The sequence below is a fragment of the Culex pipiens genome, chromosome 2, assembly GCF_016801865.2.
Source record: "Culex pipiens pallens isolate TS chromosome 2, TS_CPP_V2, whole genome shotgun sequence".
In the NCBI taxonomy this organism is placed as follows: Eukaryota; Metazoa; Arthropoda; class Insecta; order Diptera; family Culicidae; genus Culex; species Culex pipiens.
This window is the reverse complement of record NC_068938.1, coordinates 221,300,718-221,315,851: the sequence shown is the minus strand read 5'-3', so window position 1 is coordinate 221,315,851 and position 15,134 is coordinate 221,300,718. Positions and strand designations below refer to the sequence as shown.

The 15,134-nt window shown below is 39.5% G+C and overlaps 1 protein-coding gene across 1 annotated transcript in view; it reads right to left on the bottom strand.

Annotated features, from left to right (window-relative positions):
- Nucleotides 1-7,323: 7,323 nt before the first annotated feature.
- LOC120426384 (cyclic AMP response element-binding protein A) overlaps nt 7,324-15,134 on the bottom strand; it is a 116,478-nt gene continuing 108,667 nt past the window's right edge. The window contains exons 3-6 of the mRNA XM_052707463.1: nt 10,785-11,383; nt 10,191-10,721; nt 8,650-8,793; nt 7,324-8,585 (exon numbers count right to left, since the gene is read on the bottom strand). Of these exons, the coding sequence (XP_052563423.1) occupies nt 8,388-8,585; nt 8,650-8,793; nt 10,191-10,721; nt 10,785-11,383 (1,472 nt within the window). The 3' untranslated portion in view covers nt 7,324-8,387. The remainder of the gene's footprint in view (nt 8,586-8,649; nt 8,794-10,190; nt 10,722-10,784; nt 11,384-15,134) is intronic.

The window sequence follows — 15,134 nt, the reverse complement described above, 5'->3', positions numbered from 1 at the left end:
TAAGCGAATGATCCTGGGTTCGATTCCCATCTGCTCTCAACGAGAAAATTAAGGAAATATGAATTTTTGAAACTCTAAACATGAACGAAAACTCAAAGTACATCGTCCTTTGGATTGGTAGAATTAGGAATACTATTACTACAAACTATATACATGCTGGGCCTTTGTCCATTTGACAAGGGCCCGGAAGTTCTGAATAACGTTTGAATCCGATTGATGCAAACGCTCTTTAGGGCGGGGCTTGTCGATTCAAGCTGAGGTACCTCGCGCATGGCTAGACTGCGTAGAAATGGGTCACCGAAGCTCGACAGATCTAACACCGTCCAAATGCCTATGCGAGTCATTTGCATGTATAGAATACAAAATCTAAAATACATGGAAACAACTCAATTTATAAGAAGCGACCGCGTGGTCCCGTTTGGTTGGTTGCACACACGCAGACACACACATTGAGAATAATATCTGAATAATTTTGTTTTCGACCTTTCCAAATGTTACTCTGCACATTAAAAAAATATTTTATGTGAAATTCCAATCTCCAGTAACCAGAAATTAGCTGGAAGCAGAAATAAGCTTTATTAGTATATCCGACGTTTGATACAAACTATACTTTCTCACAATTTCGCTGCCGGCCAGCGGGAAGAATTTCGCGATTCATACTTAGGTACACTTAAACTGAAATGAAATATTATGCTTTTGGTCCAAAAAGAAATTAACCCTCTACAACTAAACCCTGCCAACAATTACTTTTCAACCAACTATTAGAACTATTGAACTATATCATATTTGAGGTAAAGTAGTGTAAGGGAACAACTTTGGTCGTGTTTTTGGACAAATTATTTCTACGTCAAAATAGGCATCCTTTTTTTTTTAAATTTAAATGATATAAAAGAATATAATGCCAAAATGTGACCAATACCATTTTTATAAAAGAGCTGAAAATATGAAAGCCACCCTGTAAGCAAAAGATAATGATTTAAGATTATAGAATAAGTTAATTCTCTTACATCTTACACGAAACGTAACCTAAAATAACTGTAACGATCGTGAAAAACTACAATCTTACACAAGGGTATCATTAATATTAGATACATTCGTTCTCTTTGTTAAGCAGACATGTCCAAACCAGATATAATTTTTCAGCAATCAGGAAAGAATGTTTGATAAAAATAAAAATACATTTGATGAAATTGATTTCAGTAATTTTCAAAATATTTTAAAATAATTCCAAATCGACTAAAAAACTAATCAATGGGGGAAAATATATTTTTAAAAGTTTCAATTCAATGCTCGCGCCCTTTCGCGCCCTTATTTCTTAGACATAGTTTTATTTTTGAAGAATAATTTGAGTTTTACCGAATGAACTGGCTTATAATGATTATTTTGTTTTCTAATTATTTTTACCATGAAATTTTGAAAAAGTTTTTTTTTTAAACTGCTGTCATATTTTGGTAATCCTTATTCCTCATTACTCAAAGACATATCAATTCTATTTATATTCCTTAAAAAAGAAAAATAAGGTTTTATCAAATTTAAATAAAATGTTCTTTTAATCATTTTTAGCATACTAGTAATTTTCTAATGTATTTTAAATTATTTCGAAATACAAGTATTTTTTTCGGAATGAAAATCCAACAAAATATATGTTTTAAATTAATTTGAAACAATAATAACAACCATAAAAAAAATCCATATAAAAATGTGAATTAGCTAAGTTAGACAAATGAAGCATAAACAACAATGAATTGTTTTTGCCTTCCTCACTGAGCTATAATCCTGATCCAAAATTGAACTTTTTATTTTAAGCTCGAAAACCCACCTTGATGTATACATATCGACTCAGAATCGAAAACTGAACAAATGTCTGTGTGTATGTGTGTGTGTATGATAACTAGTTCAAAAGTTATGTATAAACATGTGTTTTCGCATATTTTCGGAAGTTGAATAAATGGCAGTAAACATCATCATGTTATACATCGTTAGTTAGATAATTGAAAGACCTTTCCAACGAGTCTAAAACATTGAAGATCTGGCAACCCTGTCTCGAGTTCTGGCCACTTAAGTGATATTTATGTACTTTTTTTGTAGTCGGATCTCACTTAAATGTATGTAAAGAATATCCGGATCCATCATCCGACCCATCGTTGGTAAGGTAATCGAAAGACCTTTCCAACGAGACTAAAACATTGAAGATCTGACAACCCTGTCTCAAGCTATGACCACTTATGATGCCACTTATGAGCCCTTGAGTGATATGTGTGTTTTTTGTATTCCGGAACTTAACGAAATTAGACGAAATTTGTGTCCAAACTCATCACATCACATATCACCCATTGTTGGAAAGGAGTGAGGAATGCACCAACCACATAAGTGGATTAAGTTAGTTTTTAGCTAATTTTAGAAAATTCGATGTCAAGCTTTTCTGTTTTAATAAAAACATTCAAATAAATTCCATAAACGATTTTTAGTGTCAGTAATTGAACAATTTTCAAAAACCTTAGTAGACTGGTTAAATCTAGATTTTCTTTAAACAATTTTTTAATAATGTATTTTACTATAACTTTTTTTTTACACACTGTTATTAAATGTTTTTGAAAGGTTCAAATTAATTAAAAAGTTGTATGGAAAATTCTCTTTGAATAAATGTACGATTCATGCTGAAAAAGTCTTCTTTTTGCAAATTTGTTGCATAAATTACTATTTTTGAGAACCGTCATCAAGGTTGACATTGGGCCTGGGGGCGAGTTTGGGTCATACATTTTTTTAAGACCCTATTTAACGTGAGACCCAATGTCACCCATGATGACGATATATGATTTTTATAAAAGTTGTTAAAAAGGATTGAATAAAAAAAATGAATAAAATGAAAATGAAATAGCAAATCATTTAAGAGCGAGTTTTTCACCAATGTGTAACAGGTAGTATGGAGGTGCTCCGATTTGGATGAAACTTTCAGCGTTTGTTTGTCTATACATGAGATGAACTCATGCCAAATATGAGCCCTCTACGACAAAGGGAAGTGGGGTAAAATGGGCTTTGAAGTTTGAGGTCCAAAAAACCTAAAAAATCTTAAAATTGCTCGCATTTCCGTAAAACTTCATCAATTCCAACTCTCTTAGATGCATTCCAAAGGTCTTTTAAAGTACTTCAAAATGTGCCATAGACATCCAGGATTGGTTCGACTTTTTCTCTTAGCTTTTTCAAATTACTGTCAAAAATTGATTTTTTTAAAACCTTAATATCTTTTTGCAACAGCCTCCAACACTCATACTCCCATAGGTCAAAAGATAGGTAATTACATGGACTATAAGCCTTTGGTATTAACTTTTTGGCCAATCGCAGTTTTTCTCATAGTTTTTCAATTTTCTAGAACAAACATTTTACAACGTTAGTTTTTGGCCGGTAGGCCGCCATAGCGGCACTTTTTAGTCTCAATTTTGTCATAATCGGAATCCTCGGACAATTTTACGTAAGTTAGAAGTATTGGAGTTGTAAATTTGATTGGAAAAATTGCCATTAAGAATGAATTAAAATATTTTTTAACAATTTGTTTAATTAGGGGTAAAACAGGTTTTCGCCTACTTGATACAGCATTTGACGTATTGATCACAGGGTAAATAAGATCTATTTCTTTTTTCAAAAATGTTTTATTTAATTATATTTTAAATCAAATTTACAACTCCAATACTTATAACATACGTGAAATTGTCCGAGGATTTCGAATATGACAAAATTGAGAGAAAAAATTGCCGCTATGGCGGCCTACAGGGCAAAAACTAACGTTGTAAAATGTTTGTTCTAGAAAAATCGAAAAACTATGAGAAAAACTGCGATCGGCCAAAAAGTTATTTCCGTAGGCTTATAGTCCATGTAATTACCTATCTTTTGACCTATGGGAGTATGGGTGTTGGAGGCTGTTGCCAAAAGTTATTAAGGTTTTAAAAAAATCAATTTTTAACAGTAATTTGCAAAAGCTATGAGAAAAAGTCAAACCAATCCTGGATGTCTATAGCACATTTTGAAGGGCTTCAAAAGACCTTTCGAATGCATCTAAGAGAGTTGGAATTGATGAAGTTTTACGGAAATGCGAGCAATTTTAAGATTTTTTAGGTTTTTTGGACCTCAAACTTCAAAGCCCATTTTACCCCACTTCCCTTTGTCGTAGAGGGCTCATATTTGGCATGAGTTCATCTCATGTATAGACAAACAAACGCTGAAAATTTCATCCAAATCGGAGCACCTCGATACGACCTCTTGAACAAACCGAGCAATATTTACAAATACTGCCTCTTAATGAAATAGATTTTCAATTAGATAACACACCCACAAGCAAAGAAAATTCGATTTTCCTTCACCACATTTCCACCCAAGTGGTGAACTCCCGAGGTGAATACAGAAACAAAATCAATCCAAAGCACAGCCTACTGCTCGCCATTCACCCTCTTTAGTACAAGCTTTATCCAACGACCGTACAAATGTTATTCCCTCGTCGTTATTTCGCCGCAAGCTTCCCCTTAACGAAACAACCCTGTTGATAAATTTTCCCTGTTTCGCCCCATTCAACAAGTCGCTTCAACCGTCGTCGCTCGGTTGGCACGTTCCCAATTTTGACCCCGAAACTATCTCCCCTCCCAAAACTGCATTGCAAAACCGAGACGATATAAATAGTTATAGTTCTTGAATTTTCGGATGCTGCGAATTTCCCAAGCCAGATGCGATGCAGCTAACACTGCCAGACCTGGTTTCGCGACGGTGGTACTTCGACGAGATGCAGCGCAATTGCACCATCAGTCTCTTTGGGGAAAAACTATTATTTTTCTCGTTTCAGTAGGTAACTCGCTTCGCGAGGATGCAGCTCGCCGTCGAGGGATCATCGCAGCGCAGCTTCCGACTGTGACAATCGGTTAATTAGAAAAAAGGGAATTTTTCGGCACTGCCCTCCTCTCGCTGCGCCAATCTCAGATGGAGAAGAGGGAATTAGATGAACGACTTGGGAATTTTCAGTAATAAGATGTATAGTTTTATTTTGCTTCTTCGTCTTCTTCTTCTGTTTTACTGTGTTTTTAAGTAACTTTTATAAAGTAGATTGGTTGGTTGGGGGGTCATTTTGGGTAGGGAGTAATAAATTTACTAAACATTTGCGAATCATTGACTCAATTGTGAATGTGTTTTGTTGTTGGTTTCATTACTCATGTATGTTTTGTGTGTGTATTTATTTGATTAAGTGTATAAGATTTGGACACTTGTTTTTCGTTTTTATATAGGATTCATGCTTGCTTGCTTTTGTTAGCTATAAATACAGTTACATCATTCGATAAATGCTTAAAATTGATTTAGTTTGCCTGTATGCGCGATTCTGATTGGGCGGAAAACTTACTGTCTCAGAATGTGTGAATGTGCTGTTTGTGTGAATGTGAGAGGAAAAGCTGTTTCGTTGGTGGCTTAAAAGTAGTTAAGATATCATCAGCTTATGACTAAACTCAAGGTGTGATATAGGTAACATATTTTATCGTTTGCTTTCTCGTGATTTTAAAAATATTGAAAATAAACATGAACAAAATATAGATAACAAAATTAAATAAGGAAAATGTAGAGTAAATTGCACAATAATTAGCCGTACGTGTGTGTGTTTTTTTCTCGTAAAATTGGAAGATACTTGTGTCAAGGACGCATTTTTCAGCCTGTGTGTGTGTTTTTCGTGTTTGTGTGATTGTGTTCGTTCTGAAAATATGCTTTATCAGTCATCAAAATAGCGCTCAATTTAAAACTAACATCTTAAACTAGCACTTTAACTTTAAATGTCTAATGCTTAAATACTACAAGTAATTCCTCGATTTAATAGTCTCCTTGTTAAACTCACGTTAAACTAATCATCATGGCAGAAATAGAATTTTTCATTTTCATGTTATTTTCCACTACTTAGCTCTGTATATATGTATATTTAATAATGTATAAATCGGCTAAAGGTGATTTCTCAAACCACCCCCTGGACGCCATCTTACTTTAACCAAAATGTAGTGTAGAAACGGTCTCGTTCGCTCTCGCGCAAGTAGTCTCGCGACAGTCTGCCTTAAAGATTACTAAAAAATGCTTCCCGGCGCGCTACGTGCCATTCAGTTCATCCGCTCTCTTTCTAGCACAAAAATAAAGTTTAGATCTTTGTTAAATCTAGCAAAAAATGTCCTCGCGGACACGTCTTTTCGTTACCTTTCCTACCACTTTTGTTAGGCCCACCTTAGCTTTACTTTAATTTGGTTAATCTATCGGTTTCGTTCTCCTTACAATGTACACTTTTATATAAAATATATTTTTGTTGTATTCTGTCCTCCTTCGGTTGTGATCCAATATTTACTCGCGTCTAGCCTAAAAAATCGCCTAACCTTAAAAACTGCTCTCTTCCTACCAAAATCTTACGCTAACACAACAATTGAATTCAACAGAGTTAACCTAATCGTGACTTCCCCGTGGTAAGTACTCACACTAAACTAAAAACGCTCCCATTTTTTTACAAGGCAGACTTTTGTGAAAGTGACTGTTTGACAAAGCCAAAATGAGGGGTAAATTTTCGACAAAAACAAAAAAAAATCCGTTTAATTTTCATTTCCGTAATGCGAATCAGTGCGAATGAATTTCAACATGAAAAAATTGTATGAATTTTGTTTCCGAAACAATGCGTGCGATGAATTTTGAAACTAACTAATGTCTGCTATTTACAGCACAGAAATGTGTGTACCCGATTTAGTCCTTTTGCTAGGTTATGTACAAAAAAGCAACAAACTTCTTACCGTCTAAGCACTCTTCCTGCAGCCGTTGTATGGATTGCGTAACGTAAAATGTTACTCATAACTTGGTGAGCTTTTTTGTTGCAGTGAAAAGAGCAAGCTTCCCATGCGCCAGTGCCAACGCACACCGCGGGTTTGGTTTTCTAGCTTCGGTACGTGCCTGAACCCATTTATGTATTGGTATCTTGGTACATCGTACCAGCGCACCACGACAGTCTCGGCTCGCCCCATCGGTTTTGTGTCTGGCACTCACCCATGGCATGAACACAGCGTGCCGTGGTACGTGTCGTGGTATTGAACCCGTTTTGTACCACCAGCGCGTACCACGGCACGTCCCTCGGCTCGTAACGAGTGAAGCACCTTGGCTCATATACCGGGTTCATGCCATGGGTGAGTGCCAGACACAAAACCGACGCGGCGAACCGAGAGTGTCGTGGTGCGCTGGTACGATGAACCAAAATACCCTCGGTTCGTGTGAGTCGGGTACGGGTGTAAACCGAACAAAGCAGGCGCAAAGCAAACCCGAGGTACGAGAGAACCGCGTGTACCGCACGGTGCAGGGAAGCTTGGAAAAGAGCCATTTTTGTTTGAAAACAAAAAAAAATCTTAAACTAGCGATGAAATTGTGGCTCCTTAAATCAATTTACGCAAACAACTTTTTTCAGTGTGTGCGCTCTTGAGAGCGGTGAAAAGCTATCGCAGCAGGCGCTGCGCGCGCTCCACGTGGTGGTGAAGCGTTTTCGTGAATGAATGGTTCGCGCCCGTGCTAAGCAGGCGTTGCGAACGCAAACGCGCGCTCGCGCGCTTTCCGCTAGAATTCAAATCGCTCGTTCAAGGCACACTTGATCGCGTTGGTTGGCGGAATCTTCGGTCGAGTTTTGTAACTTTGCGTTGCGGGTTTAAACTTTGTGTTTGTTTGGAATATTTACAAAATATAAGGTAATTTTTTTTCTTGTGAAACAAATTCGCTTACAACCTAGAACTTAGCTTGCATATCTTTGAAAAGGACGCAACAAACGTAACCTTTCATCGGCTAACTAACGGGCTAATGGAATGCACTTTTTGCTTTATCGTTATAACATTTTTATTTAATATCTTTTGTCGTTTTTGTTGCAATGCTGCGTCACCTGCAGTAGAACGGGGAACTCGGCCGAGCGATTTGCGCAAAGTTTGTAATAAATATCATTTTTTCAATACGCTTGGGGAAAAACACATTCAAACAAAACAGAAAGAACAAATATTGCACGAAAATTTCAACTAAAAAATCAACAAGTTTAGCGGGGAAATTTGCTGCGCAAATCAACTCGACTTCGTCGTGGAACAAAATTCAACACCTTTCAGCGTGTGCTTTGATTGTATCTTTGTTAAAATTATCTACTTTGTACATTGTTGTTTCAGTTTAGGAAATCCAGAGATGCGTTTTCGTCACAAATTGTCAAACACTATTAGGGCAAACACAGTTTTAAAAGGTAAAACTAAACAACGTTAAGCTCTTTAGGAGACGAAAAATATAAATAAATAAAATTAACCACCCTAACGGCGTGGCGAAAGTACGAAACGACTTTGTAAGAAATTATAAAAAAAGCGAGGAGAAAAAAAGATCCCTTACATCTTCCGGGCGGCCTGCTGCCGGCTGATGAGCGCCCGCAGCTTGGCTAGCTCGCTCGTGAGACTCGCGTTGGCGTCCTCGAGCGACTCGACGCGCTTCCGGTAGTCGAGGTTCTCCGACACCAGGATCTCGACCCGGCGCTCCAGCTGGTCCATGTACTCCTTCTTCTTGCGGCGGCTTTCCTGGGCGGAGATCTGCAAAAAAACGATAAGTGTCAGTAAGAAGCTTGAAAGTGCGGTTAGACTTAGGGTAACCGACCTTGTTTTTGATCTTCCTCCGGATCTTCTTGAGGGATTTTTCCTCGGCTTTGGTCAGCGGAAGCCGCGTCGGGATGGGGTAACCTTCCGCTAGCAGGGTGCGTTTTTCCTCCTCCGTCAGGATCAGGTTGCCCGTGGATCCCTTCTGTAATGTTTGAATTTCAAGTTAATATTTGTTTCTTTTTTAAAATTTAGGCGTTTACATGGTAATTGAATTGTTTACTCATTTTTGTAATTTTTGTAATTTTGATCATTTTTGTAATTTTGACAATTATAGTCATTTTCGTCATTATGGTAATTTTGGTCATTTTGGTCATATTGGTCATTTTGGTCATTTGGTCAATTTGGTCAATTTGGTCATTTTGGTCATTTTGGTCATTTTGGTCATTTTGGTCATTTTGGTCATTTTGGTCATTTTGGTCATTTTGGTCATTTTCGTCATTTTCGTCATTTTCGTCATTTTCGTCATTTTGGTCATTTTGGTCATTTTGGTCATTCTGGTCATTTTGGTCGTTTTGGTAATTTTGGTCATTTTGGTCATTTTGGTCATTTAGGTCATTTTAGTCATTTTGGTCATTTTTGTAATTTTTGCCATTTTTGGCATTTTGGTCATTTTTGTAATTTTGGTCATTTTGGTCATTTTGGTCATTTTGGTCGTTTTGGTCATTTTGGTCATTTTGGTCATTTTGGTCATTTTGGTCATTTTGGTCATTTTGGTCATTTTGGTCATTTTGATCATTTTGGTCATTTTGTTCATTTTGTTCATTTTGGTCATTTTGGTCATTTTGGTCATTTTGGTCATTTTGGTCATTTTGGTCATTTATGTCATTATGGTCATTTTGGTCATTTTGGTCATTTTGGTCGTTTTGGTAATTTTGGTCATTTTGGTCATTTTGGTCATTTAGGTCATTTTAGTCATTTTGGTCATTTTTGTAATTTTTGCCATTTTTGGCATTTTGGTCATTTTTGTAATTTTGGTCATTTTGGTCATTTTGGTCATTTTGGTCATTTTGCTCATTTTGGTCATTTTGGTCATTTTGGTCATTTTGGTCATTTTGGTCATTTTGGTCATTTTGGTCATTTTGGTCATTTTGGTCATTTTGGTCATTTTGTTCATTTTGTTCATTTTGGTCATTTTGGTCATTTTGGTCATTTTGGTCATTTTGGTCATTTTGGTCATTTATGTCATTTTGGTCATTTTGGTCATTTTTGTTATTTTTGTCTTTTTTGTAATTTTTGTTTTTTTTTTTTCAATTTTGGCGATTTTGTTTTTTTTTTTTGTTTCCGCGAATTGTTTCATTAGGTGCAGAAGAAAACACCTTCAGTGTATCATCTTGGGTAAAATTGACAGGTCCAACGATGACAGTTGTAAACGACGAAATATTAATCAGTCGTGTATTTTGATTTGGCCTGAAAGCGAGTTTCTGAATCATGTCCGAAATTTTGTGGAATTCTTAGAAAACTAGCCACGACAATGGGCAGAGTGCACTGTTTGTTTACAACTTGTTTTACAATGCTTACACCAGCTTTCAAACAACTTACCGGTTGACTACTGATGAGCGGGGTGTGAATCGGTTGCCTCGTGGTCGCATTTTGTGCAGCCACGACCGCGTTCCTCGCGGCAGCATTCGGCGACGAAGTCAACGATCCGGAAGTCGTCACCGACGACGACGACGCCCCATGAACCGATGTCCTCCTGCTCGAAGGTGTACTTCCACCACAACTACTACCGCTGCTGCTGCTACTGCTACTGCTGGAACAACCCGGTGAGACGGCCGAAATGACGGCGGGCGGGGACATCGGGGACGCGTGGTGTTCCGGACTCTGGTTGCCCTCGGATTCGTCGCTGGGCAGCGACGACGGAGGCGTCGGCGGGAGTCCGAAGGAGGAGGAGGACGTCGACTGCGGTTCCATCTTGATGTTCAGCTTGGACATGACGATCTTGGCGGGTTGCTGCTGGGAGGCGATGGTGGTGCCGCCGGAGGTTGTGCAGATCGTGTTGCCGTTTTTGAGGACCAGCTGCTGGCTCTTGAGCAGACTCTGCGAGGCGGGTGTGAGCTGGAGGGTGCCGTTCTGGAATGTTGAGGATCGGATCGTTAGAAACTGAGCTCGTTGAGGTTGGAGCTGTGATCTTACCTTGTGTTCCAACACAAGGTCGGACTGTGTGTAGGCGGCCATGTTGGCCAGGTTCACCGTTGAGATGGAGTATCCGCCGAGGACAGTTCCGCTTGCGCCGGCTCCGGTTGGCGAGGGAGGACAGCTCGAGCTAGGCGACATGGGTTCCTCCTTGACGGTCATTTCGTCGATTTCGATGTCGGACGCTACGCTGCCCGAGCTGGACGAGGAGGAATCGCTACGTTTACTGCTGTAGCCGGAGCTGAGCAGGAGGCTGCTGCCGGAGTTGCTCTCCTTGAGGTGGTTATTGTTGATGGTGAGGTGGTTGTTGTTTAAGCTGATGGGATGCCCGAGCACCAGTTGGTGGGACTGCTGAGCTTGCTGTTGTTGCAGTTGCTGCTGCTGCTGGAGTGTGCTGAGCAGGTTGAAGCCTCCGGCAACGCCGACGGAGTTTTTGAGGGCATTTGGACCGTTCAGTGCGGAGAGCACTGTGCCGCTAGCCGCGGACAGGATGGCCGGGATGTGGGCAACCCCGCCACCTCCTCCCGAGTGCCTGTGAATGATGTGCTGCTTGTTCTGGCCGTTCATGCTGATGGCGGGATAGCACTCTTCCTCCATGTCTGTAAGGAGAGAGAACAATAGTAACGCTCAGTCAACGTAGTAAGCCATGGTAACACTTTCCTAAGCAAATATTGTCTCAACCATAAATCTCGAGCCTACCGCATGCAAAACCACTTAACCATTACATAACGAATCATAAATTCTGTCCCCCCATCGGAACCGATTAATCATGCCTAGTCGGATCAACTCCGATCATCGCACACGCCGCTGCGCGGCCAATAATTACCAATTGACGACGACGCGATTGATTTATTGACTTCCCTCACCCTCGTGTCCCCCCGTCCCAATCATTCTTACGATTCTTGATCGCAGTCGCTCGACCGCTCCGATATCGATTCTGGTCGCAATAACTTTCGCTTTCAGCGTAAGATTTAATCGCCATCAAAGGCGGCGGCGAAATCAGATCGAGTACGCGCACGCGAAACTTTCCAACCAGAGGGACAATAAATCTTGCAACGCCGCTTCAATCAAAGTCGGCTGGTAAAGTTCGCCACCACCATAACCGCCTTCGGGGCCTACTGCGATGATTGTGTCTCCATGGCAGCTTCCTCTTACGCTCGGTGACCAGTGAAGTTTGCACGTATCGCACGAGGCGACACTTTGTGACAAATTTATGTGGAATATTTATTGGTGACACGGTTGAGTTATTGAGAGTGTTATTATGGCTTTTTTCAATATTACAGTTTCAACCCTCAAAAAAGAAATTATGGTAAATTATAGTTATTTATGCACGGTTTGAAACATTGTTGCAACAACTGAATCAAAATCACCGTGACCATGGTCCAACAATCGCTCGTGACCCAAAAAATAATCCTCACTCGAAGGTGACTCATGCGGATCTCACCAACAGCTGGACTCCTAACGAACTCAATCACCGCGCTGTGGTCGCAAATCTTGATTGCATAATCACGGTCTCCCTTTTATTGACCGGCTCTCCATTTGTCGTCAGGCGCAACGAATCCACACACGTGTGTGCAAATCAGGCCACCCCAGCTTTGACAGCTGGCCTCTCCGCACGGTTACGACCTGCGCCGGGACCCAGTTACGACCATCAGCAACAACAACCCTTCCAGTAATGACCACCGTTTATAGTCGCCCTCCAGCTCCAGTGGTCGCTCAAAATGGATGATTAATCAATAAACATCAAACAAATATTATGTGCGATTTTTATAACCGCATCGTAGCAGGCCATGTCCCCCCGTGTCGATGGCTAATGATTCAAAAAATTTCAATTATTTGCTGCGCGATCGCCGCCGTCAACGACGGCGTGTGACATTCCGACATGCCAATCCAAGAAAGCCACGGTGCAAGTCTAGAAAAACCACGCCGCGGTAGGAAATTGGTAGCATTTCATGCGACGACAAGCAGAAATTATCTACATCTAATTAATAACCATAATAAATCCGCGCGAGCGGCAACTCTTACAATATGGCCAATGAGTGAACGAATCAATAAGAGTGAGGAAGCGAAAACTCTTAATTGAATAATTATAAATAAAAGAAAGAAAAAAAAATCAAAGAGTGCTGCGATCCCGGGCCTCAATAAGCCCAATCAGAGCCTGTACTCTCCGTCCACCGATGCTGCATAGCAAAACAAGGCATTCGTCATCTTTGCCGGACGTCATCGTTATCATTATCGCCATCGCCAGGCAGGCCAAGCCAAACCAAACTGGCAACCGAGACGACGACGAGCCACGGAGATTTTAATTGACAGCCTCGGTGGCGACGCGACGGCTTGCTGCGATTGGATCAAACTTGATGCGAGTTTGGAGCTTGGGTGAGAAAGTTTGGATTGAGGTGGAATTTGCGTTCTGCGTCGTGATATGGGTTGATTGATCAGAGGTTTTTGGGGAATTTGAGGAATGTTGTAATCTGAAGAATAGGTTATTTTTTAGGTTATTTGATCACATGTGTGAACTTACCTGATGTTTTGCAGTCATTAGTTTTCAAAATATCTAAGAACTGACGATTTTTTTTTTTCGCCGGAAAAAAACCTTTTCGCAGCGCAACGGAATTTCACAGAAATTTAAAGCATTTTAACCCTATTATAAATTTAAAACTGTGTGACCCCACAGCAAAAGTTTATGCAGCACTTTAGAAAACCCGATAATTTCATGGCTGTAAAAATAGAAAATAGAAGTCTTATCAACTGAAAACAATTTGAAATGCTTTTCCCTGCGTTGAAAATCATATTTACATATTTCGATTAAAAATATTTTCAATTTTTGTGAAATTCTGATGAATAAGTACAGTAAAATGCAGAAATTTGTATGGCCCGAATCCAATTTCCTGTTTTTTTTTTTATTTTTCTTACTTTTAACATCAAATTCGAGGTCTGCGACCCCATTTTAGTCAAATTTGAAAAGTTGATTGTCTATTTAGTTATAATTTTTTTTTAAATATTTCATCACTGCTATTTTGGCCGCCATCTTGGATTTAAAAATTCGAAATAACTTAAAAGTAGTTTAAGGGTATTGCTAAAGCGCAACAATCAAAAATATAACAACGTAAAAAAAATGGCGTGGTTCGATTATCCGATGTTTTAATCATCCGAGGTGAAATTTTGACAAGGCCTTCGGATAATCGAGTCTGGACTGCACTGCAAAAAGTTTTTGTTTAAATTATTAATTTATTTTTTATAGCAGTTATTGGATTTAAAACCAAATAAATCCTTTTAAATCTTTTAACAAATTTTGAATTTTTTGGTTGAAAATATTTTTTTGCTTTTTTTGCCTGATTAAAATTGGGTGAAATTCAAAACTATTTTTAGTATTTTTTTGTGCGCAAAATTGACATCGTAGTAACCTTGCTCGCTCAGTAGGCGAGCAAACACAAACCAATCACGGCGCTCAAATTGCGTAAAATTGTCGTCAGCGCGCAGGGCGATTTCAAAGAAACACAAATACCAAACTGTCTTGACTGACTGTGGCTGTGAAAGTGCATTTTTTGTTTCGCAGTGATTCAAGCCTCGGGGAGCTTCTTGAGCTTTAAGTGGCGCGGGTTTGTTTTTGCTCAATCGCAAGGTAACCCAATAGCGGAGGTATTTGACAAAAAAACACAATTGACATAATTTCTGCGCTTTCTTCCCAGGTATTTTTTGCCTGAGTTGGGGAGGGAGGCGCCTCATCTAGGTCTGTGACAGTTTGCTCAATCCAAATGGTTTCATTTCACTGTGCAGAGAGAAGAAGGTGTCCATTACACACGCAGCCGTCATTCGTTTTCCATCGTTGCGTCAGTTGAATGCCGGACTAAGTGGTTGTCACTGTTGGAATGGGCTGAGTTTAAACTAATTTGAAAGTTTGCTCAGTATGCAGGTATAAAGTTATTTTATTGTAGGAAAAAGTACTGAAAACAAGTTACAAGGACAATCCACTTAGCTAACATAAAAACACCTGATTGAACAAGTGTATACACTTAATTTTCAGCTGTTTGCTCTAGAATCCGATAAGAAATCCCCACCACATTGCATAAACAGCCAATCCGGCATGGCCTGCTAAGCCAGGCCAAGAAAAATCTGTACCAAACATGGCGCGGCCAATTTGATCAGCTGCCAACGATAACGTAATCGACCAGAATGTGGTCCCTTGGCAACAATTCCGGAACACATTGGCGCACCAAAAATGCAACACTGTTGCCCGAGCACGTGTCCAATTAAAAATATAAAATACCACCTCTTCATCGGCACCCCCATTCTTGAGTTGATTGTCGCGAAAAAAAAACGTCAATTTCCAGTCGCGACGCGACGCTACAC